Source organism: Pseudochaenichthys georgianus, chromosome 7, assembly GCF_902827115.2.
Source record: "Pseudochaenichthys georgianus chromosome 7, fPseGeo1.2, whole genome shotgun sequence".
Lineage (NCBI taxonomy): Eukaryota > Metazoa > Chordata > Actinopteri > Perciformes > Channichthyidae > Pseudochaenichthys > Pseudochaenichthys georgianus.
The window spans coordinates 13,058,576-13,085,602 of NC_047509.1; the positions used below are offsets into that span (position 1 = coordinate 13,058,576).

Genomic DNA, 27,027 nt, shown 5'->3' on the forward strand with positions numbered 1-27,027 from the left:
CGTCTGGTGCGCACCTGAAAACGGACTATTAGGTCTGAATGCACTTGGTCTCTGTAGCTAAAAGCAGCTACAGAGACCATTCAACCAATACAATATTCAGCTTTTTCTGCATGTTCAACTAAGTTCAGCAACAAATGTACACAGTTTACAGCATTCAGATGTATTTTTTTTATTGTGTTGCACTGCCTGTGACCTAAGATTTTCATCGTCATAAACTACTACTACTGCTTCTTATAATAAATCCTGATCTGGTTCATGCCTACATTTGTTAGCTTGGCACATACTGCAAGACCGTCAGACTGTACAGAAAACAGATGGACACACTGCGGGGTGTCATCATTCATTGGTGTTCAAGTGAAACTTCATCACTTTATGCACTTGATGTCTCAGCCGCTGGCTTGATAAGTGTATGCTGCAGGTGACAACAGAAGCGTACTTTCCCTTCATTTATCTTCTCCTTTTCATGAAATGTGTAATACTTGCAGTACTGCAATTTGCACGAGTTGACACTTTCAGTGAAACAGAATCAATAGAGCTCAGCCTGAACCACTAGCAGCTGCACTGATTGAATTTTAGTTAAATTGCTACACTTTTAGTATAACCTTGGACCACAGTAGGTTAAGACAAAGTGTAACAGCTCTTTGAGAATCTATGTGTTATAAGAGAGAGGTGTTAATTAGCTTTCAGTCTAGACATGTTTGTATTCATGAATTTTAGTGCCTTATCTAGCAGAATCAATCCCCCTGATGATAGAAACCAGTTTGTATTCTGCAATGCACGGAAACATTGGCTACTGAGGTTGCAGCTGCATTCCCAATGCCTTCTAAATAATGAATGAAATGCCAAGTCCCATTGGAGGTATCATTCAGCAGGAAGGCCTCCCCAAAATACGAGATTGGTTTCGCCGACGGTGGCCTGCAGAAAAGGGAATCTCCGTTGGCTGAATTAAGACTTAAAACCAGCTGCTTCCTTCAAACTAAACTTACACTGCTGTCTCTACGGTCATGTCAAAGTCTCCAAATTGCCCTTTGACTCACTTTGTTAAACGGTGTGTGTCTTTTGCATGTTGTACATTTGTGTCCATTTTCTCTTATGGCTGTGTTGCAATGAGGACAGACCGGTTCCTGTTGTGAGGGAGGAAACGGACAGAGGGCACACCCAGCACATAAAATGCTGACTCAGAGTTTATCAATCTGCCTTTCTCCAAGAGTAAGTGCAACTGGACACGGCTGCAGAAGTGCACCAGTCTGCTCATTTAAATCATAGCTTCCTGCCTGGCTTCAAATAAACATCACACACTGTAGGCCGCACAACTGAAACGATTCACACGTCATCCTCTCGTTGCCAATGCATTCCTGTTTTGCAGCCTATTTTTAGTATGATCACTGCTGTACTTTCAAATACAGCAGCATGTGGGCTGTCATAATGGCTTGGATACTTTTGCCTAAAGCTGTTTTGCTTCCCTCGCGTCTTTCAGGAAAGACCTGCTTCAACGTAATTATAAACCCATTATTTGTTTTTCACTGTAGCATATTGAGTAGGGTTAAGCTTTGAAGAAGTGGCTCCGCGCACTTCATCACATTACCATATTATGGTGATAGGAAAAAGTCTAGTCCTATTGCAATAAAGAACATGCATGTGTGGCTATTTCCTTTTCTAAATACACAATAAAATCTGAGGTCATTACAGTTTGTTCAAGATGTATGATTGATGACATGTTTTCCAAAGTTTTTAAGCCTTTACTGGAGATCATATTGCATGCACAACATTACTGTATTACACATTTATTTTTGTTATTTTACATTCCTTTTGCCTAATATCTCACATCCTTCTACTTTCAAATCAGGGCACACTGCAGCTTTAACTTCATCCACCTTGACTATACAGCAGGAAGAAACAGCAGGATGTCCATTATGAACATTCACTGAGTCCTTAACTGAACTGCTTATATCAGAGTTATTTCCAAAGTTACCCACACAGTTATTGGGTTAACTGAAAATACTGTGCCATTTAGCCGCGACCGTGACAGTCATGAAACGCTTCAAGCTTTAGCAAACAAACCCCTCCAAGCTGTGATGAAAAAGAATAAATCACACTGAATTTACAAACCTCTACTAAAAACAGAAGGGCACTTCTTGCAATTGTGTGGCTCTGCCCTCAATTCACTGCAATGTCACTAAGAGATCAATGGCTTGAACCTGTGGCCTGTTATAACCGCTCATTCGCACTGACAGCTTCCACACAGGGATACTGTGAGGCTTGACGTTCTTTTGCAGTATTTCATAGTTATTGTTGGTATATTATAAGATCCACTTTTCCCAAAAAGAACACTGCAGTCGAGTTAACCTGTTAAGGCCCCGGCGGGGCTACAGGCTTTTTTTCACGAAACTGTGTCTCAGGGCTTCTTAACATTTAATAAACTATGAATGTGTAATACCCACCTAACGGGAAGAAACTCAGATAACTGACTATATGAACCATTTTTACCGAAACAAAACACAAGTCTCACAAGAAGCATCTAAATGAGCCCTGAGCGAGAAAATGCTAACGCACTTAGCACAGAACTCACGGTATAAATACTTTATTACTTATCGGATCTGCACGAACAAGATATTAACTAGCAAGATTCTAGACATATAAGTATAATCACTGTGCGATCAAAACTCGTGACAGGGGAAGCAAACCCAGACATCACACGACGTAGCTTTACGGAGGAAACACGGTTCTTAGTCTTACCTTTTGCTGTTTCTGATCAAAAGTTGTCTTCAATGGCATTACAACGATAAAAACGCGGCTGAAGGTTAATCCAATGTGTCTGTGTCACTTTGAAATGATTACTGATAATCCATCAGCAATAAACCTATTTTTCAGTTTTCAGAGCGTAACATAGCTTTCGGTTTGTGCAAACTGCGTGCACATCACTCTCACTCCTTATTTGGTAACGTGTAGGTGGATTTAGGAACTTCCCCTTCGATTCTATTGGCTCTAACGGTTCAAAAGAGATGTCAATCACCACAATTGACCGAGGGGGGCCATAGATATGGAAAATGCACCCAAATGACCCCAGAAGTGTTTTTTTTTTTTTTTTTTTAAAAGGTCAAATGTCACTTGTTTTGCATCAATCTTGATACAGGGTTATTATATGTTATAGTTTGCATTCCTAAAGCTTTTAGGCTACTATCCCATCATTCAAGGGTGGTTCTCACTATCAGTAATGTTGTTGTTGTTTTTGGACGGACAGTATAATTTTCATTTTTTTTTACTATGTTCAATCTGAATTTACTATAAACTAAAACAAATCTATATTGATTCTGACTTTTCTACATCCAACTCACAGGTGTATCATTGCTTTGAGAAAAAAGATTATTAATTTCCCCCTTTTAGAAGGGAAGATATAGTCATTTGTTCTGGGAATGTCATTTTCAAGCCTGAGACCTGGAAAACAGGCTTGGGGCTTAACAGGTTAAAGGACGTTATAGCGTTTGATGTAGATGTTGCTCTTGCCTCTCTGATGAAGTGCATACATGTGTGCCTTTACTGTATGTCTGCTTCTTTTAGGACTTTCTCAGCCCAGTGCATAAATGAAGGACATTCATCAATTGTTAGGCTCCTCAGTGCATCACATTCTTATGACATTCATATTACTGCGACCTAAATTATCTGTATTAATCAGCAGCTAATTACAGGCAGAAATGTGTCTGGCTAAGCAGATCTAAGCAGTCCAGTCCTCTGTAGTGGTTGGCTTCTCATGGTGCTGTCAAATTATGTATCTCTAAGGAGCAAGTGAGGCATGACCCCGACTGGCTCTCTGCCACAGCAATACCACACTTTACACAAATACACATTTGTATATGACTCTGATAGTTACTCAGAAAAGTCCATCTTCTTGCTTTGCACATTTTCATTTCTCAATCTAAACTTGTCTGACTTTACCTTAATAGCCAATGTATTATTCAGACAAATGCCAAGGAGCATGATATGCACCATGAAAGAAACTGGACATAAAAAAATGAACTACTGACCCTGTCACTGATCAGTATTGTTTTAAAGCCCGGAGCATTCTGGGTTGATTTTTCGCTTATTTCAAGTCAAAAAGCCTAGTGGCAATACTTTACCAAGCTCTATTCACAGTATTTCAAATGTAAATACAATCAGAAATGTCAATATTCTGTTTTTAAAAAGATCTGAACCTCAAGTCGGTCCTCTTCATGATGAAAAGGTCAAATCTAACTTCTTCCAACCTTAACTCTAAGCACCTGGTCTCACACAGACGGCTGGTTTCAAGAAAATGTGCACTCTTGCTTCATTCCTGAACATATTGCTTGGATTTAGATCAGCCCTCAAAATCTCCAGGGCTACACAGAACTTAGACAGCAGTGCACACCAGCAGCAAAAGTTGAAAAATGAAGGTTAAAGTATACAGTAGCACCTAAGAGTGAAAGCAAAGGAAACTGTTGATACTGCAAGTCATTCACTCAGCCAATGAAGAGAAGACACTATACAAACTATAAGCATTCAAACTAAACCCAAAAATAGGCTAAAACGGACTCGAAACTTCACGCTGCAGAAATTTCAGTACACTTATTTGTTGTTAAAGGCCAAGCAAGCTCTGAGGAAGTCCGTGTTGGACATCTATCTGTGATGACTAAGAGCAGTGGCGCCTCATCCGTGTTTAGCTGTTGACTCAGCCTCCACCTCATCACCGATCCACACATATACACACACATCATATACACACACCGCACACCCACTTGGCAGAAAACTAGTGGCAGCATTTCAAACAGCTCTCCACAGGTACTATGCTACAAATTGCCTTCGATTCAGCTGCTGCATCAGCTGGTTTTGACAGCTGCCGGGTGGATAATTGGTTCAACTGTGAACGAATAAAGGATGAACAAGCAGGCGTGCTTTGGCCTTGTGGAGCTTCAAAATGTGAAGCTTTAGTGTTGATCACAGTTTTTTATGATAATTGATAAAAGAGAGTAGAACGAGATTTGAAGATGTAGCTAGTTTAAAGTAAAAAGTATGAAAAGTAAACAAAGTGCATCAGATTGAAGAAATAGAATATATTACGTTGGATTTTCTCACTATCGCCCCCAAAAAAGAGAAATTGAGAACATTTGAGGAAGGGTTATAAAAGAACAAAGCTAACTATGTTAACAGAGTATTCACTTCTCAAGGTAATATGTTCCTTGTAGTGCTGTATCAATTATAGCATTAAATAGCATTTAGCATTGTAAAAAAGAGCACAGCTTTGCATTACAGTCTTCTAACATATTGTTTTAATTAAATAAAAGTTAAAATGTTTGGAAATAAGCTTGTACACTTCTTTACCCAGAGTTCACAAGAATGATACAACTCTATTGGCTGTACACTAAATAGGAAGATACCACTAGTAACCGTCTAGCTTAATTTAGCATTATAGACTTTAAAAGAGGATAAACAGTTAGCTTGCTCAGTTTAACGGCCCGTCCACACGGCGGCGTGCGTTGAAGCTTCAACGCTTCTGCCCATTCACTTTTATATGAGGTGTGACTTGTGCCAAAGAACAGATAACTAAGCTAACTGAGCGGAGCACTGACGTGTCAACGTACGCCAACGCCTCCATCCATTTTGAATGGGTTGACGTACAATACAGGTGGCGTCACAACGTTGTCAGACGTCAGGGCCACGTATCATAGGTGCGCCCAAAGTACGCGCCCAAAGTACGCGCTCACGTGGCGGCGGCGTAGCTTAGAAAGTCCCATCATATGATAAGCGTGTGAATGACGTGCGTGTGCATTAGCGCGTGAATGACTTACGTCTCGCCTCCGTAAGCATTGTATCTCTTAATTCAATTCAAAGCTTTATTAGCATGCATATTTACATACAGTATTGCCAAAGCTCTGTATAATTGCAGTTCCATGCTTTTGGAAAGTACATCGCCTTTTATTTTAAGATTAATATGTATGTCAGATTTTTGGGATTGTGTAGCATTTGCCGTTTAGAGTTTAACACTTCCCCTTTCTTTGCATTTCTGTATATTTCATACACTTGCAAATCAGGCAATATTTATTAAGATTGTGGCATGTTTTGCCGGTTTCTGGTCACTGAGCCTGTTGGCTTTTGGTTCCTATTTCGAATTAAAATATGTTTATTGCATAAAATGCAAGATGTTCTCTATCTCTCTTTGCTTGATATACTGACACATAACACCCATACAACACTACACACATTACTGATAAAACTGATATCACAATTTAGTTACTTAAATAAATATAATGTAATTGGAAAAGAATCATGTGTGATCATGTGTGTGTGTCTCTCCTAGGCAGTCATCCATAGGAATCCCGAACCCAATAAAATACCCAATATTAGCGGTGTGTGTGTCTGCCCAAGGACAATTTAAGGTAAAACCTAATAGAGGTGTCATACATAATAACCTAATAAAAGTAAATGTAACAACTACTACAGTGCAACAAAACAGGAAGATTAAATGTGGTCTCTTAAACATAAGATCTCTAGCATCTAAAGCAATATTGGTAAATGATTTAATATCAGATTATAATATTGATATATGCTGTCTCACTGAAACTTGGTTGAGACATGAAGAATATGTCAGCATAAATGAGGCCACTCCACCCAGCCATATCAACACTCATATTGCTCGAGGCACGGGCCGAGGAGGTGGAGTTGCAGCAATCTTTGACTCAAGTTTACTTATCAATACTAAACCAAAATTAAATTATACCTCCTTTGAAAGCCTCGTTTTTAGTCTTACGCATCCGACCTGGAAAACTTTGCAGCCAATCTTATTTGTTACAGTGTATCGTGCACCAGGTCCTTATTCAGAATTCTTATCAGAATTCTCTGAGTTTTTATCTACTTTGGTTCTTAAAACAGATAAAGTAATTATCGTAGGTGACTTTAATATTCATGTTGACGATGATAATAGTCTTACTGTCGCATTTAACTCTATATTAGATTCTGTTGGTTTCTGTCAGAGTGTAAATAAACCAACCCACTGCTATAATCACACTCTCGACCTTGTTCTGACTTATGGTATTGAAATTGAGCAACTATTAGTCGAACCGCATAATCCTGCTTTATCCGACCATTTCTTAGTAACTTTTGAAGTACTATTACGAGACTACAAAGCATTAGTCAAAAGCTCTTGCAGCAGAAACCTATCTGTTAGTGCTATAGCCACATTTAAGGAAGAGATTCCACCAATACTTAACTCGATAGCATGTCTGCATGTAGGGGAGGAAACTTATACAAAATGTACACCACCCCAAATTGATCATGTTGTTAATAGTGCTATAGATGCGCTGCGAATAAAATTAGACTCTGTTGCTCCTTTGAAAAAGAAGAAAATAAAACAACATAGATTAGCTCCATGGCATAATGCCGAAATCCGCAAAATAAAGCAAAAGTCTAGACAACTTGAAAGGATATGGCGTTCCACTAAACTTGAAGAATCTCGTTTGATTTGGCATATTACTCTCAATGAATATAAGAAAGCACTGCGTAAAGCGAGAGCAGCCTACTACTCTTCATTAATAGATGAGAATAAGAATAATGCAAGATTTCTTTTCAGCACTGTAGCCAGGCTGACAGAGAGCCACAGCTCGATTGAGCCTTCTATTCCCATAGCACTCAGTAGTAATGATTTTATGTGCTTTTTTAACGATAAAATTGTTACTCTTAGAAACAAAATGAATGACCTCTTACCTTTGACCAGTATAGTGTTATCAACAGCTCCCGGAAACGTAAGTTCTAATATTACACTAGATAGTAAACTAGAATGCTTTTCAGCCATTAACCTTGAACAATTACATTCAATGATTCTCTCTTCTAAACCATCAACGTGCATGTTAGACCCAATTCCAACTAAGCTGTTGAAGGAAGTTTTTCCATTAATTAGCACTTCTTTATTAAATATTATGAATATGTCTTTATTATCAGGCTATGTTCCACAATCATTCAAAGTAGCAGTGATAAAACCGCTTCTTAAAAAGCACAACCTCGATCCAGAGGTTTTAGCCAACTATAGACCTATTTCTAATCTTCCGTTCCTCTCAAAAATTCTTGAGAAAGCAGTCGCAAAACAGTTGTGTGATTACTTAAAAAACAATGATTTATTTGAAGATTTTCAGTCTGGCTTTATAGCACAGAGACAGCTCTGGTTAAAGTCACAAATTATATTCTAATAGCCTCAGACAAGGGACTTGTCTCTATTCTTGTTTTGCTGGATCTCAGTGCTGCATTTGATACTATCGACCATGATATCCTATTGCAAAGACTAGAGCACTTAGTTGGCATACAGGGAACTGCTTTAGGCTGGTTTAGGTCCTATCTATCTGAACGCTCTCAGTTTGTACGTGTTAACGATGAATCTTCCACGCAAACCAAAGTTAGCCATGGAGTGCCACAGGGCTCAGTGCTCGGACCTATTTTGTTCACATTATATATGCTTCCGTTAGGCAATATTATAAGGAATCATTCTGTAAACTTTCATTGTTATGCGGATGATACTCAACTATATTTATCAATCAAGCCTGATGAAATTAATCATCTAAATAAAATTCAAGACTGCCTTAAGGACTTAAAAACGTGGATGACCTTAAACTTTTTGATGTTAAACACGACCAAAACTGAAGTTATTGTACTTGGCCCGAAGAATCTACGAAACAAATTATCTAAAGATATACTAACTATGGATGGCATTAATTTGGCCTCCAGTGAGACTATAAGGAATCTTGGTGTTATATTTGATCAGGCTTTATCCTTTAACGCCCACATAAAATCAATTTCAAGGACCGCCTACTTCCATCTACGTAACATTGCAAAAATCAGGCATATCTTGCCTCAAAACGATGCAGAGAAACTAGTCCATGCATTTGTTACTTCTAGGCTGGATTATTGTAACTCTTTATTATCAGGCAGTACCAAGAAGTCAGTCAAGTCGCTTCAGCTGATTCAAAATGCTGCGGCTCGTGTACTAACCAGAGTTAGGAAAAGGGACCACATTACTCCTGTTCTGGCTGCCTTACACTGGCTCCCTATAGAACACAGGATAGAATTTAAAATTCTTCTTCTCGCCTACAAAGCCCTTAATGGGCAGGCGCCATCTTACCTTAAAGAACTCATTATACCCTACTGTCCTACTAGGGCATTGCGTTCCAAGAATGCAGGGTTGTTGGTTGTTCCTAGAATCTCTAAAAGGTACAATGGGAGCCAGAGCCTTTTCTTATCAAGCTCCACATTTGTGGAATCAGCTTCCAGTTTGTGTTCGGGCGGCAGACACCCTATCCGTTTTTAAGAGTGCGCTTAAGACCTTCCTTTTTGATAAAGCTTATAGTTAGGGCTGATTAGATTCAACCCCTAGTTTTGCTGATATAGGCTTAGTTTGTCGGGGGACATCTTCCTTCTCTCTGTCTATACCTGTGTACTCTCATGTTCCGATTAACCCAGCTTCCCCAAATGTCTTTCTTTTTGGTGTCTATATACGCTGGGATCCGGAGTCATGGATGATCCTGCGGTCCTGTGTCCTGGATCGCGAGCGCTGGATCGCGAGCGCTGGATCTTGAGCCGTGGCTGTGGTCCTGGATGGATATCCTTGTGGATTCATCTTCCTATTATACACACATGCATTTCCAAACATTTGGACTAACTATGTTGCAAATGTATTATCTTTTCAATTTGCATCTATTGCACGTCTGTCCGTCCTGGGAGAGGGATCCCTCCTCTGTTGCTCTCCCTGAGGTTTCTCCCATTTTTCCCTTTAAACTGGGTATTCTTTGGAAGTTTTTCCTTGTACGATGTGAGGGTCTAAGGACAGAGGGTGTCGTATTGTCATACTGATATTCTGTACACACTGTGAAGAACACTGAGACAAATGTAACATTTGTGATATTGGGCTATATAAATAAACATTGATTGATTGATTGATTGATTGATTGATTGATTGATTGATTGATTGATTGATTGATTGATTGTTTTGTCCGTCCTTGTAGGTAATTCAGTAATGGTGTGTAACACAGAAATAATACATCATTGGATAGTGTTTCTCAAATGTCTCAGTGCGAGTTATTACTTTCTTCCTTTACTTTGCATTCTTCAAAAATACACAGACATTGCAGCACATCGTTTCAGGTCTTTGTATAGCCTTTCTCAGCAGTAGAGTGCAATGTGTTGGTGAACCTTGGTTTCCTCCTGACAGCTCACTTAAAGGTATACTCAATTCAATTAGCATGACCTCAGTTACATATAGTATTGCCAAAGCTCTGTATAGTTGCAACATCTATACAAAATATAAATATACAATACTCCCCCTTGAGGCCAAAGGCGGACACAACTCTTGTCTTCAGATGTATGCTCGAGTGCAGCAAAATGTAGCACAGTGACTATTTTGTCAACTAAACATAAAACAATACATATTTAAATATATATATTCTTGTCTGTGGTTGTTTTTGCGTTCAGGGCATACAAGGGGTGTAACATTATTTTAATACCAAAACTATATTGAAATAGAGTCTTGCTTGAACAGCAACTGCGTAGCTGTAACATTACTGGGTTATTTGGTCAAAGTAAAGTAACTTCAGACGCAGACGTCACGTAGCTTCTCAGACGAGAGGAGTGGTTACGAGAGTGTCACGTTACTTCTCTTGCCGCATAGTCACGGCGATCGACACGTTAGTGAGCTCAGTGAGTTCGTTCTTTGGCACAAGTCACACCTCATACTTTGAATTAGGGATGCCAGTGATTATTCGATTATTCGTTACAGTCTCCATAATCGAATATTATTTTTAAAAATCGATTTTATTTATATTTACGTTTTCTTTTCTTTTTCTGGTTTAGTTTCAACCAAAATATAGACTAATGCTAATAATAGTAATAGTATTAATAATTGTAAATGGCCATTGGTCACACCACCAGTTTGTTTTACTGTAAACTTGGAGGAAGCCAGAGCAGACTGCTGCTGCAGCACGCTACACACCGACCCCGCCCCCCCCTCTCCCTCACACGTGCGACTTACGGCCCGTCCACACAGCGGCGTGCGTTGACGCTTCCCCATTCACTTTGAATGGGGTGACGTCACTTTTAGCCGAAATGCATCGTGGGAAGCGACGTGGAGCGTAGCTGGCGTGGCTCGCTGCAAAAGTTGAGCAATGTTCAACTTTTGACGCCTCGGCGAGGCGTCAGCCAATCGAACCGCTGCTTGTGTCAGGGGCGGGAGATTCATGTGATTGGTTGTTGGTCGAGTTTCAGACACGCCCGCCGGCAAGCGTCAGCGCACGCCGCTGTGTGGACGGGCCGTAAAGATGAACAAAGCGGCAGGTAAAAAGAGTTCCTCCTTGTGGAACTACTTCGAACTTACAAGTCCATAGGAAGTTAAATGCAAGCTCTGCGAAAAGACGTTGGTCTATCACAGCTCAACCTCAACAATGCGCTCGCATATGAGTACGAAACACGCCAAAGAGGTTACAGAGAAAGACGCAGCACAGCTGGCCATTACCAACTTCACTTCAAGGCCACGTCGTTGTGATGACAGGCGTGCATGTTTGTTGTTTGTATTGTTAAATATGTTCCAGTAAAGAAAATAACGTTCTCCTTTTGAAGCTTCGACGGAAGCGCCAGTCAATCAAATTATATGCCAGTGCAAGCTCTAGCCAATCAAACCGCGTGCTTGTGCGTCCGGGGCGGGAGATTCATGTGATTGGTTGTTGGTCGAGTTTCAGACACGCCCACCGGCAAGCTTCAACGCACGCCGCCGTGTGGACGCTGCGTAAAGGTAACAAAAGCCACCACCAGCACTTCTAAAGCTCACTGTTTTACATTTGATATCTTTGTTTTTTAAGTGGTACACACAGCAGACCTAGCTATCAGGCTGCTAGCTTAAACTTCTAATTTAGTGTACAAACATTGATTTACCCGAGTTGTGCATTTTTTTCGTAAATAAAGTTTTCGTTAACATTCAGTTACTCACCATAAGGAGTGTGTTCAGCTCTGGCATTTGTAAAGGTAAACACCCTGCATGCTGTACATCCATGTGTACTAGCTTGCAATCTTATTTCTGTCTTTGCTAGCACGTTGCTATATTGTGGCTCGTTAACACCCCCTGTGGAGAAGTGATATAGTGAAAGCATTGACAGGACTGTGTCTCACATGCTTCTAGTTGTGAGTGATAGCAGGCAAAACAGGCCATTCATAAAAACATTGCTTCATAGTGCGGTTAGTGGTCAATAACTGAGAAGGGTTCTATTAAGTCTCATTTAGATTAAAATCTGAATTAACATCTATATTTTAGATAATAATTTAAACAAATATTAAATTAAACTACGTTAATGTTGTGAAAATTATGATTATTTTGATTCATGAATTTAGCATGATCACGGTGTAATTTTTAAAGAGTATTAACAAATACTAACTGTACACTAAGCTTGTACATCTCTGCAGCACCACATTATCTTGGTATTTTGACAGATATGTTGTCCTTAACAAATCCAACTTCTATGATTTGGAAATTGCATAGAACATATTTTATTAAAATTCAGATGGATTGTTTTGCTGTAAATTAATCTAAAACAGTGGTGCAACCGTAATTTGTTAGCCTGAAACACACTAAGCTGTACAATACGACCACCATTGATGTGGCCTACTGTATAACACCATCAAATAGAGGTAACATGGCTCGTTAAAGCCATCATTACCGGTTCTCATGGGACAATCATCAACATGAAACGACACAAACCAACCTTAAGTCTGTATTAATGGCCCTGATTGAGGGAACGAGAGGTCAGCGGTGCCTGGCTTCCCTCCAGCATGACTGTGGCTCACTGAGAGGGAGGCACAGTCCACTACACATAAAGGCAGCCTGCAGTTGATTTTGAGTGCACGTTGACATTTGTCTTTGGACATTGCTTGAGATTTACAGTATAAGTGGGTCTGAATGCAAATCATCCCTGCTGGGACATTAATCTATAGGGGTATTCCATTAGAGGGGGCTATGCTGGAGAGAGGGAGTTTGTGTGCTCGTAAATTTGGTTTGGCACACTGATTGTTCAGCAGATCGTTGGGTAAATGAGTGGATGCCGCCAGCCACGAGAAACAGCTTTCTCCATCATGCTATTATTTTCTGCCAAGGGGTCCCAAAACACATGCTAAAGTCATTACACTGGCTTGGGGTGAACTATTTATGACCGTGCCAATCTCCAGTCTACAGGCTCGATCCAGGGGACTTAGTAATGGCACTTGAGGTTCTTTAGGCAACAATTTATGCTGAAGAATAAAACACCAGAGACGTTAGAGAGATAATTTCGTACAAGACAAAATCAAAAACCTCAAAGAACCTCTATCAAATACTTCAATATCTATTGATTAACTCCTCTCGACTATTAACTCCTCTGGCTTTATTCCATCTCATCAGGAAGTACTGTGTAACATCAATGTTAACACAGATCACTGTTGTAATGAGATGAATGAAATATACTGAATCCCCTTACATATCAACAAGAATCCAGATCAACACGCAGTGTAAATTAACAGGTTTACTTTACATCTACATATGCAACAATAATAATAATTATTTAAAATGTCATCAAAATGTCATTAAATCTAATTCCATATATGTTTCTCTCCTTTGTCTATCAAAGGTTCTCCTCAGATGATGATGTACAATGTATAAGTCTTACCAACGGTCTAAAGCCTGATGTTAATAAGTTAACAGTAATGGGAGAAGAGGAAAAACAACAAATCCTCGTTTTTGAGCAGCAGGAATCAGCAAATACTTATCACTTTTTTGAATAATTAATGTAAAGAGTTGCCTTTTATTTTGTTTATTTACAACTTGAATATACGACCAAAAGTTTCAGCTCTACTCTTAAGCAAAGATAGGGAAAAGAAAATCCAACATATATGAAGGAAGCATAAACCCTGCAACAAAATGCATCCCAATTTTAAATAAAGTGAAAATGAAGCCTCAAAACAGAAATGAAACAGGTATTATTATCACCTAAATACTAAGACAGATCACTGCTTAGACAACAACGGAAAACACATCTTCCCAAATCTTTTATTTGCATAGTCCTGCAGCTGCTTTCACTTTCCAAACACGTTTAACTGCAAGTCTTGAGCATCAAAGCAATGATAGCTTATTAGCAACTGAATACATGCAATGAATGTAAACCTCTACATAAAACGGATATACTTTTTGCACTGCCTGCAGATGAGACTTTACATGTTTGTTTGTTTATATTTTATGTTTGTCTTATTTCTTTGTCACATTACGGCATCTTGCCTGAGATCTGGCACAGAATCAACAACTCAGGAGCTTTGCTGTTCATTCATCAGCATTCAAACATTCCTATTAGCTCGATTAGGTTATTAACAAGGAGAGAGTTTGAGTAGGCAATGACGTGTCATCAATATTTGATTGCTTAAGCCTCTTTCCCCACCGGAGTTATACTAAATTAAATAACTGCATGAATCCTCAACTTCCACAAACCACCACGGCCCTCCTCAGCCGATACAACTCTGAATAAAATGTATTGGGAAATGCCTGCCCAGCATTTGTTCAGCAAACAATGAATATCAAAGTAAGGATACTGTTTTAGTACATTTAGGAACACTTTTTTTTATACAAAGCTGTGCAGAAAATGACACTTCAGCTCTTTGTCAACTACAGCTGAAGAGGTTATCTCTCCAGCCATCACATCAGCGTCCCAAATATTGTTTGCGCTCGGTTGGCTAGCCATGCCTGGGAAACAAGTTTGAATACTAAATGTGGGCTGGCAGATGCATCCACCAACACGAGATAAGAAGTGAAAGCACTCGCCGCACACCATTCCACTTTAAACCCCAGTGGACAGGTCGGGATCCCCGTGGATCCACTTAGATTAAACCACCAGCCTCTCCTGCATAATGCACAAAAAAACATTTAGGGGATTTCACTGTTTGTTTCATTTTACAACGTATCACATTCACTGACTAGACATACAATACGTGTGTGTGTTGAAAGTCTGCTAAAGCCCTAAAGTCAGTAAGACTTAACCGCCCGTGAAGAGTCATTTATCACTAATGTGTGCTTCAAAAACGTGCAACCTAATCTTGTATCACTTGTCATTTCATTCCTAAGTGAGCACAAGGGATACAAGTAAATGTAGAACACTGTTGAAAACAAACTGCATAGGGTCAGCAAAAATATGGCTAGACTAAAAGGCTGACGAGGCAGGCAACTCTGGAGCCATAAACAGAAGAAAACTGGTCCTTGATTGCTAATTTGTGCTAAAGTGCAAAACCAACCATCCGTTTGAATGAACTTTAAGTTGAACTCAAGGCACTGTGAACTAAATTAAGAGAAACCAATCAACTGCCTCTCGCAGATTCTTCACCCAGCAGCCTTGGGGTTACAATTTACAAGGTGGACAACTTTATTGATCACCATAGGTCAGAACACACTAGGATGACTTTCGATACCTGCACAGAAATACTACATCCTTAAAACCTGACCGACAATGTTACCCAGGAGCCGGTTCTGCAGAGTTCACAGAGGAATCTGTTGACTTGGCACCACAGGTTGCACTATCAGATGTGCATCACATTTCCTGCTCTCTGCACATAAGAGAGGGTAGATAGAAAAACTGTACAAACAACTTACAGGGAAAAGCATGCTTTTACAGGCAACCCAAGATAGCAGAAAACTATCTTATGTATCATTCAGTAGCAGAAACACTTTATCTGCCACTTGTTTTAAAACAGAACATGACTGTTATACATGGTGTACGATGTTCTGCTTGTTGTCCTTCCTCTCTTTCCATTATCAGGTCAGTTAGCATTGGAATCGTGCCAAATGAGAACTGACAGCACAGTGTACCACTATTTGCTTAAAGTATGAAAAAGAACACAACCTGAATTCAAGATAACTGTAATACAAATACATCATACATACATCATACTAAACAGAAAAAGGAAGCAAAGGCAGATAACAGCTTCAAACTGACAGATGTCTGGATTGTATTTAGATCCCTATATACATATTATATGACAGACTGCATGCATTAAACAGAGAGAGAATGTAAAGGTTATAGATTTAAAACTTGAAAACACACAAGAAAGGAATACAAAAGCAGAAAGACATCTTGGTGTAAAGAAAGTGCTGTGAGGCTGTGAATGCAGTTCCAAGAAACACAACATAATTAATTTGGCTTTATTGCATACACTCCCCTTATCCCCTCACTATATTCTACTCGTAATAAAAAGTGTTAACACACAGTAAGACTCTTCAGTCTTTTTACTACGCTAACTGACTGGAGTATCATACTTAGCATTCAGACATGTGGTTGGTATCCAGCTTCTCATCTAACTTGAGGCTGGAAAGCAAATAAGAATATTTCCCCAATCTATAAAACGATGTATTTCACAGGGGACTGACGGCTGTAGGGACTTTGTTAAATTGGTTTACTTTTGTCTTGTGGATAGCAAACTACGGCAAAACTATGGTGTTCAAGACCCTGAACGGGCTACGAATGGTTTTCCATCGTACTAGCAAGCTAATAGCAGTTATTTTATGCAACTGCTTGTTCCTGCTTCAGGTCTTGATTGCATAGCAAATGTGACAACCACCATGTGAAGAGGAAAATGACATGCTTGACTGCATAAAGAGAGCTGTGTCAACATGTTTGTCTTAATGTCAGACAAACTCAAAATTGTCATGTCACTGGCGGCAGACTGGAAGCAGACTTGCTTACACTAATGCAATGGTTCTCAAACTTTTTCTGTCAGGCGAGAAAAAAAAAAGTCAGGCCCCCCCAACACAAGTCAGGCTCAGTGGCGGCGCCAGATATTTATTTTGGTGTGCTGTGGGGTAGCTTGACGTTTCATAGAGGGTGCTCAAACATTTAGGGTTTCCCATGATTGTACCGGGCGCTACAGTGGAATGTTCTACTGCAACACTCCCCACGCAAATACACAGTGTGACAGTAAGTGCTATTTTTATCAAGCTCCCCCGGGAAGATTTATTTTTAAATATTGAAGTTAAAAGCATCAATCTGGTGCACTTTGAGAGCAAAATGAAGAGATCTATGGATACATCTCTCAACACCCATATGAAACAGAACTGTAAACAGATTTACTATTTCTTTATGGATATTTTACAAATCACCCTTTTAAACTTTATTCTTGTTTTACTGTCATATAGTATTTCATACCTGTTTTTCATTTATTCTCTTATAACTATAATGATTATAAATGTGTGCCTCGGAAATAATTGTTTACCTTATTGGTGACCAAAACGTTTGAGACCCACTGAGAGAGTCCTTTAGCTCACTGAGTCTCTCAGTCTGACAGGAGAGGACTCTCCTCCACTTTGTTGTTGAAAAAAAACTCCTTATATCCTTTAGCCTAGCTCGCTAGCCCCAGAAGCTAACAACAACGATCTCGTGTGTGTGTGCTCTCTCTCTCACTCTCACACACACACACACACACACACACACACACACACACACACACACACACACACACACACACACACACACACACACACACACACACACACACACACACACACACACACACACACACACACACACACACACACACACACACACACACACACACACACACACACACACACACACACACACACACACACACACACACACACACACACACACACACACACACACACACACACACACACACACACACACACACACACACACACACACACACACACACACAAAATGTGACCCTAACCCGGACGTAATAGTACTGTATCATATTATTTTCTAATCAATAATTTTTCAATTTATGATTTCTTTTTAATCTTTTTTTTTTATAGCCATTTCTCCTCCTGGTCTCTCGCGCCCCCTGCCATACCTCTGCGCCCCCCAGGGGGTGCGCGCCCCCCCACTTTGAGAACCACTGCACTAATGTCATGTTCATTCTGAGATAATGAAGACAAAGCCAAGGTCTGAAGTGGTTCTGTTTGAGCCGTTTTCGGATAGTGTTGTTATTCAGGCTTTTGATCGCTTATGGTGGTTTCAGGTGTTTGACACTATTAAATATGGTAACATTTTAAATAACAACTACATGACAAATTACATTTTCAAGAATAACTGAATACTGAACAACTAATCTTCGTCAATGAAGTATGAAGAAATATTAAAGTTTACTGCCACAGTAGCCACTCTATTTAGACTAAATATCAGCATGCTATTTTTTTAAATGTTTACCATGTTCGGGATTTTAGTTTAATGTGCCAACACTTTATCATTAGCAAAGCAAAGTACCAGTGAGGCTGAAAAGAATGTCATTAGTTTTGCAGGTAGGGTATTAACTCATTTGCTCCAGAATGGCTTAAAATAATAAATGTCCAAAGCAAGTCAACAGAGCTTTTTAACCTCAGAGCAGCTGCTCAGAACTCTCTTTGGAAGTATGTCAAAAGCAGATAGTAACAGATCCCTATGGGTAACACTGGAAATCCCTCAGGACACCCAGAAATAAATCTAAGAAACAGACATTTGGGATGCTATGGATGGCTCTTGCCACTGTGTACCCGACCTCTTCGAATGGCAAATAAATGGATGCAAGACAGTTTATTTTCAAAGTTCATTATTACCTTGATTTAACCTAATTTTCTCCATGCTAAATTACCTTTGCAAATCTTGAAATACATATTTTACTGCACTTAAATGTCCTCCATAAACCCCACTTTACATGATTAACAGCTGTCATATTCCATCGGGTTCATCGGGGTAATCACAGGCTCCTCGCTAACCTCTGTGTCATTCTGCCAGAGCTAGACTGAAATGGTGTTGAGACACTTAACATACAGAATGAGAGATAGAGACAGACTATAACACAGAATACTCTGTAGTGCCGAAAGAGATTTATAAAATGGTCAGTGTTATAGTACGTCCTCTTCTGATGAGTCTGGTTTTATCAGCCACCAAAGCCACACAGTCTATGACTCATCAGTATTGATTTGCTGCCACTGATCTTCATGACACCAACACGCTCCTGGACACAAAGGTCAAGTATGATCAAATGAATCTGCACACTGTCAAAACTTGAGTTAAATGTCTGCATGCTGAGCCATTTGGAGATATGACCAACAGAGTGTGAACACAGGGCTATGCAGGGAGGTTTATCTTGATGATGTGCCTGAACAGCAAGGTTTTTTTTTACTGCACTCTGAGTGCTGATATAATGCTCCATACATTTGGTCTACCTACTCTGCTTTGCTCTGCCTGGGGCTTAACCCACTGCCTGCAGATAGGACCAGCCCTCAAACAGAATTGCATAATGGATCTATCCGAAGAATGTGCCATTTTTTCAGGTTTGTAGCTATTGTATTCCATTTATCATGGATAAATGTGCCTGTCCACGCACATGACATCCTTTTGTAAGACCACATAGGCCTAGAGCAAAGGCATAGTTGAGACTACTGTCATGCTGAAGTTACAGAACCTGAAAATCACCTGATTCTGAGTACGAGTCTATCATCTACAGCACATCTTAAACTGAATGGTATCTGCTAAATATCCCATACATATTGACATATACAGCTTACACTCTCAAAGGCAACATGAATCAACTGTAGGCCTACTGGGAATTCATCTGTTGGGAAACTACAGGTTTATCTCTTGCATAATTATGATCAGTAAAAGCTATGCTGTCCAACAAACCCCATTTTCTGTAAGTGTACCATGCGTAATCCCAATACCTATTTTCCATCAGCAAATATCAGTAAAAGCATCTGATGCCAAAGTAGACTAACGTTAGTTGCAACTGCGGATCACTGTCTGGCAGTGTTGGACCTGAACTAGTTGGGCTCTGCTTTTGCAATAATTACTTTATTCAGGTACATTATTCTAACTTTAAATACATGAAGATAATGCAGTTCAACGGGGATGATTTAACTTTAATAAAAGAAATACCAGACGAGGTTTTGTCTTACTTTTCCTGTGTGATATGTTCCTTTATGGCCTCCAGGGTGAGCAGACTGTTGGTGCCTTGCAGCAGCCTGCAATTCGCCAGGTGCCGCTTGTACTGCTCCTTCAGACAGCCGTTCTCCGAGCACAAGTCGGACACTTGCTGCTCCAGCTCCTCGATCCTTTCCCTCTGCCTCTCCAGCAACTCCTGCTGGGTCTCGATGATCTTGTTAAGCTCCTTCAAATATTCCACAGCCCTGGTAGGGTTCTCGGTTGGGTTTTCCATGTCGATCCGCTGTGGTTCCCTGCTGTATCACAGAATGGTTCCGTGTAGTCCAGACCGGGCTTAAGCGCAACAATTCACCGGGTTGCGCCTTTTACGCCTCGCCATTGTTTTAAATCCGTGTGGGTGATCATTCAAATACATAGTCCCTGTACGCGCGTTTAGAACTCCTTTAAACCCACAAAACTAAAAGATCCTAATCACGTACCAAGCTGTAAATGTCAAATGATCAATCAACCAGAATGTGACAGACTACATTATGAGGATCGAAGCTGGCTCTCCGTGAAGTCCTGTTCCCCCATGTTGGCAGCACGCTATGACATTTTGTGTGAGGCACCTTTAGCTCCATGCTGCTCCCGTGACTTTTCGTAAACAGGCTGTCAAGTGGGCGGGGTTAGCAAGTTTTATGAACCTGCGGGTCGCAATGAGCGCAACAATAGCTTTGCAGCAGCTGGATGAGGGGAGGTGGGTTTGTCCCTCAGTATACTCAAAATACTGTCTCATGTCCTTTCAGCGCGTGTTTCATGCATGTATGCACACGAACACACACCCTCCCCTCTCTCACACTCGTATTGAAAACAGAACAACTTTTGCTTTATATTCCGCCTGTGCTTAATGGTGGTGGTGCTGCGTCTCTCCTGCAGAGTTGTTATGCTCTCTATGTGATGCCGTTTCAACAGCAGCAGACTGTTCCCCCCTCTAGTGAAATTATCCTAATAGCAGGGAGCAGCGTGGGTTAGTGAATCAAACATGTCAACACATCTCTATGTGTGGCAGAGGCTGCAGTGGTCCCAAGGGTGCACTGTAAGAGAGCCAACTGCAGCACTGCCTGAGATACAGAGGCTGATGCTGAAGTTGTATCTGTTATAGCCATGGGCGTCGCAGCCATTATATGAGGGTGGGACAAGTCCGGCCCACCTTTTAAAATGATTAGTTTCGACCCCCCCACTTTTACCATGTGGAAAGTCCGTGCATCGGACTCGCCGCTCTCTGTAGAGCGCTGTGTCAGTGCTTCATTATCAAATGAGCCATTCCACTTGCTTATAGTGAGAATGCCCAAATCAATGAAATTCCGTCCCATGTTTTCACTGCTACTTTGTACCAATGCAGATTCTCAGAGCCGTAAACATGAGCCGTACACATGCTGCGTTTTTTGCGTAGCTGTGTCTTTAGTTGTAAGCCCAGTGGCAATCTGTTCATCTGTCATATCATACAATAAAGCCATCGAAAAGAATAGGATACAGCATTAAAAGTTATTCTGGGTCTTTGTGTGTCATAGCCAGTGGCATTTTTATATGTACAAAAGTGGTGGGGCACAAACAACTTAGATGTATATAAGCTTCTGCAGTGAGGTTCATGGCTGGTGAGGCACTGACTCTTCAGGTTTACAAATATTATATTTTGACCTAAATCAAAATCTAAAATTATTTTCAAAAGCTTTTTTTGTCTGATGCTTCGATTAATTTTAAACAGACAGTTCAACAAAAGTATACCCAAAAAATGTAATTTTAGCATTTAAATATTGAATTGTTCTCTCTTAGTAAGATCCCATTTTCAATAAAATTGCGGTCTTACCTTGACTTGAAGATGAAGTCCATTTGCTTATCCTTCTGGACAAAAATCTCTATTACTTTTTTGTAAAAGTCCTCCTTATCTTCTAGTTTCAAAAGTCTATCATAAAGATAGATTTATGATGCGAAAATTATAAAAGTAGGGTAGACATGTGGATATTATCCAGCTGAACAAAACATGCATTTATGTAACAGGTAGGCCTACGTTTCCCACAGATCTTATTTTGAGCTATTTTCTAAAATCCTATGGAGAAATCTCATTGCTTTTTTGTGGAGGGAACCCATGCGCAGCTTACTTCTTGGTTTTAGGACGCGTCTCTCGTCTCCTCTTCATACATCACACTTTTCGCGGCACACGTACTTACAGCCAATCAGCTCTGAATTATGTGAGATGACGTATAGTGGGGATGGCAGCTCCGTGCCCCTATGCTATGGGATGGTCATACTTTTTTTGCCACACATAGGCCCAATCCCAAACCACTCCCTCGACCCTACCCCTCCGTGATGGAGTGAACTCCGTCTGTAGCCGCATGGTCTTATTTTTATCTTGGTTTTATGGAGATCATTGATAGACATGCACCCCTGCGTAAATTTAGAGTAAAGGGACGAGACAATCCTTGGTTTTCTGCTGAGCTGTCTAGTCTCCTTCATGAGAGAAACAAGGCCTGGGCAAAGGCTAGGAAATCAGGCTCAGAGATAGAATGGCTGCGTTTTAGGCAGCTAAGGAATAGCTTCACTTCAAATGTCAAAAGTGCAAAGTCGAAGTACTATTTGTCAGTTACCACAGAAAACCTAAATAATCCTAGGACATTTTGGAAAGCAATCAAATCGATATCAACCAGTGAGATCCGTAATGAGCTACCTCCGTGCCTTACCACAGCATCTGGCACTATATCGGACAGGGCCACTATGCTAAATTGCTTTAATGAGCATTTTGTGTCCTGCGGTTCTATGTTTAATTCTGTGACTAACTCTGCTTCTGTGAACACCCCAATCCGTGACTCTGAACAATGTAGTCTGGAAAACCCTTTCAGTTTTACTCCTTTTACTGTCAATGTTGTTCATGAAGCCTTATCTAAGCTAGATCCTAGGAAACCGACTGGCCCGGACAACTTAGAACCTTTCTTTTTAAAGATAGCTGCAGACTTTATTGCTCCACCTCTTACTTCTCTTTTTAACCTCTCCCTCAGCACAAATACAATTCCAAAAGTATGGAAGTCTGCTTATGTCTTTCCTTTACTGAAAGGAGGGGAGGCAACTATTTTAAATAACTATAGGCCAATCTCTAAATTGTCAGTTCTGGCTAAGGTGCTCGAACGACTTGTGAGTGAACAAGTAAAGGAGTTTTTATGTATAAATGACATCCTGTCTAAACATCAGTCAGGATTCAGAAAGAAACACAGCACCATCACTGCGACAATGAAAGTGGTAAATGACATTACTAGTATTTTAGATAATAAGCAGAGTTGTGCAGCTCTGTTTATTGACCTTTCCAAAGCATTTGACACCGTTGATCATCGCATTTTAAAGCAGAGGCTACTCAGTATAGGCATATCCAGCCTTGCAGTGGGGTGGTTTGTGAACTACCTCTCTGAAAGGTCCCAATGTGTTCATTTTGATGGACTGTCTTCTGAGTGGTTAAACATTTCTAATGGTGTACCACAGGGTTCTGTTTTAGGACCACTTTTATTCTCCATATATATTAACAGCGTAGGTGATAATGTGGATGAAGCTACTTTACATTTTTATGCGGATGATACTGTGATGTATTGTCCCACCATTAAGGAGGCTGTTGTTAAATTACAGGCTGTTTTTAACATTATTCAGACTCAGTTCTCTGAATTAAAGCTTCTTTTAAATGTGGATAAAACCAAGGTAATGCTCTTTTCAAAAGCAAAAAAGACACCAGAGCCTGTTTTAGATATTGTAACTACGCAAGAAACAAAACTTGAAGTTGTTGCCTGTTACAAATACCTGGGTATCTGGCTTGATGATTGTCTCTCTTTTAAACTTCATGTCAATAACCTGCTTAAAAAGCTGAGGGTTAGGCTAGGTTTCTTCTACAGGAACAAGTCCTGTTTCTCGCTTGAGGCCAGGAAAAGGCTAGTCACTATGACCTTTTTACCTGTGCTGGACTATGGGGATCTGGTCTATATGAATGCACCTGCCAATTGCCTGGTGAAGTTAGATGCTGCGTATCACAGTGCACTGAGATTTGTGACAAACTGTAAAGCATTAACCCATCACTGTACCCTGTATGCAAGGGCTGGTTTGCTTTCACTAACTGTACGGAGGCTCAGTCACTGGTACATTTTTATATACAAAGCCATGCTAGGGAAACTTCCATCTTATATCTGCTCCCTGATCTCACGGAGAATTGTAAGTGGCTATTGCCTGAGATCGAATGCTGTGGTTTTATTAAATGTGCCAACTGCTAGGACTGTCTTAGGGAAGACAGCTTTAGATGCGCAGCTCCTCTGTCTTGGAATAGTCTGCAAATTAAATGGAAACTGAACAATCTGGTGCCACTACATGTTTTTAAAGCTCGGTTGGATGCTACTCAATCGGAAGCTGTTGATACCTGTTTATGTGGATAATTTTGTAAATGATGCTGTATGATGTCCTTTTGTTGTTCTGTTTATGCTTTTATGTTTCATGTGGAACTACTTGAACAGGTCTCCCTTGGAAAAGAGATCAATGATCTCAATGGGATTTTATCTGTATAAATAAAGGTTTGAAATGAAATGAAAATGTAGCCACACTCGCCACTCAACGAGGCTCCCTCCTGTCAGATGGAGGGAGTAAATACAGCAGCACGCTTTGGGACGGCCTCCCCTCTCTCCGGCAGAAACAGGAAATGCCGTAACTGTATGTAACAACCAGTGGCGACTGGTCATTATGGGGCAGGACAGGTACAGCCCCACCTAGTGTCAGCAGAAAGTATTAAAAATAATGATTACAAAAAAATGCAAAAAATTAATTAAAAAATATATTAAATATATTTTAAGATCATGTTTAATCATCTGATTTGTCTGTACATTGTTGTTTTAGTCTGTGTTCTTCTAATTAGTGTCTACAGTGTGTGCCTATTGAGCTGTTTAGAGCCATGTGGGACAAAACCCGATCCGCCCCTCCCTCTTACTGTCTAAGTCAGTGGTGACTGTAAAAACTACACTGCGCATGCTCAGAATATTTTCCTATTTAATGTGTGTGGCAAAAAATAATGACCATAGGGGCATTGTGCTGCCATCCCCACCATACTCATCTCACATAATTCAGAGCTGATTGGCTGTAAGTACGTGTGCCGCGAAAAGTGTGGTGTGTTCATTGTGTTTCAAAGCTCTTTTAGTTTTAACCCTAACCCTCAAGCAGGTCTCAAGGTCTCAAGTCAGCACCGCTGCAGACTCGCTGTTTGAGGGCTTGATAGCCCACTCCCCCTCCACATCGTTGCTTTGGAACAGCCCTCAATATGGCGGACCCTCCGCGTGAACGCGCAAACGGAGGGGTAGGGTGTAGGGGTAGGGTGTAGGGGGCGGTTTGGGAATGGGCGTAAATAGGACAATGGTCTGAGCATGTCCAGTGTAGTTTTTACAGTCACGCATGCACACGCCGCTGTGTGGACCGTTCACCTAGACCAGGGGTCGGCAACCCGCGGCTCTCGAGCGTCATGCGGCCCTTTAAGCCCTCTGCCCTGGCTCCCTTGAGCTTAGACAAAAATAAGAAGGAAATAAATTAAAAGTATTTGTAGGACTATTTATATTTTGTTGCATGGTTGAAAATGTTTCGTATCTTGTATTTTGAGGTGATACTGTGACACATAAATAAAATACAAAACGGTTTTAATTAGGTCAACTAAAATATGCGTCAATTCCTGCTACAGTCCCGTGCTAGCACCTTTTCTTGCTGGCTAATAACCTGACCCCCGGCTCGATGAGCGAACTATGGATAAATCAAAGAAAAGTACGGAGGAACACAGGATTTAATTCTGCGAACGATGCTGGTTTACCGATATGTTTGATATAGAGAGAAGTTGTCAAAGGTGCTGCAGCCTTTACGTATCGAGGAACGTGTTGTTCCAGCTGACGATCTTCAGTCATAATTCAATGGGTATGTAATTTATTTCAGAAAACACTTTTTGTTATATTCCATGGAATGCTGTTAGCGTCCCGATAGCAATGAATATATTAAATGCTTTGACAATAAATACATACAAAAATTAATCTCTGGAAGCCGTAGCGCAGTAAAAAGCACGATGGATGGCCATCTGTGCACAAACTTATCTCGTGCCCTCATTGGTCATGTGCGCGTTCGTGTGTGTTGGAGGAGGGACTCTGTAAGGAAGTCTGAAGGAAGAGGCAGATTTTTTCCGCTTGTGTATTTTCAAATTCTAGCGCACTCAGCTCGAGTGCGCTAGAACAATGGAGAAACCAGCTCGGTTTCTCCATTGTTACCTACCCTACCTTTAACTCTTTTTAGGGTGCAGCTATATGTTTTATTTATTTCAAAGTGGGCCCATTTTAATTATATTTTTTTTCCTTCAAATGTGCAGAGGACTCGCCAAGTGCTGTGTTTAATTTATTTTAAAGTAGGCCTGTGTATTATTTTTTAATTCTCCTTATAGGAGTTCTTTGTTTCTTATTAGAGGTTAACAGTTTTATATGTATATGTAATAAATAGCATAATAAATGCAAAAAACCTGTAGTTTTTGTCTGATATAACAATAAATACAACTTTATTAGCTATCAAGCTATGAAATATGTTTTGCGGCTCCAGACAAACATTTTTTTTTGAAAAAGGAGCAAAATGGCTCTTTTGGTCAAAAAGGTTGCAGACCCCTGACTTAGACAGTGAGAGGGAGGGGCATGATCGGGTTTTGTCCCACATGGCTCTAAACAGCTCAATAGGCACACACTGTGTAGACACTAATTAGAAGAACACAGACTAAAACAGCATTAGAGACAAATCAGGTGATTAAACATGATCTTAAAATATATTTTATATATTTATTTCTTTTTTGCATTTTTTTTAATACTTTCTGCTGACACTAGGTGGGGCACCTGCCCCTAATGACCAGTCACCACTGGTAATAGCTTGGCTGTGCGTGTTGCACGACGAGTGCATTTTGTGCGAGAGAGAGAGAGAGAGAGAGAGAGAGAGAGAGAGAGAGAGAGAGAGAGAGAGAGAGAGAGAGCGCGCTAACGTACATAAGGAGCTCTCTCCTGTCAGACAATGTAAAAAAACGTACAATATTCATATG

General features: G+C 40.4%; 1 protein-coding gene across 3 annotated transcripts in view; it reads right to left on the reverse strand.

The window, feature by feature from the left end:
• Window positions 1-20,540, reverse strand: part of LOC117449601 (IQ motif and SEC7 domain-containing protein 1-like) — a 105,524-nt gene extending 84,984 nt beyond the window's left edge. For all 3 annotated transcript variants that reach the window (XM_034087366.2, XM_034087365.2, XM_034087373.2), the window contains exon 1: window positions 19,943-20,540. In XM_034087366.2, coding sequence (XP_033943257.1) covers window positions 19,943-20,202 — 260 coding nt within the window. In that variant the 5' untranslated portion in view covers window positions 20,203-20,540. The remainder of the gene's footprint in view (window positions 1-19,942) is intronic.
• Window positions 20,541-27,027: the final 6,487 nt, after the last annotated feature.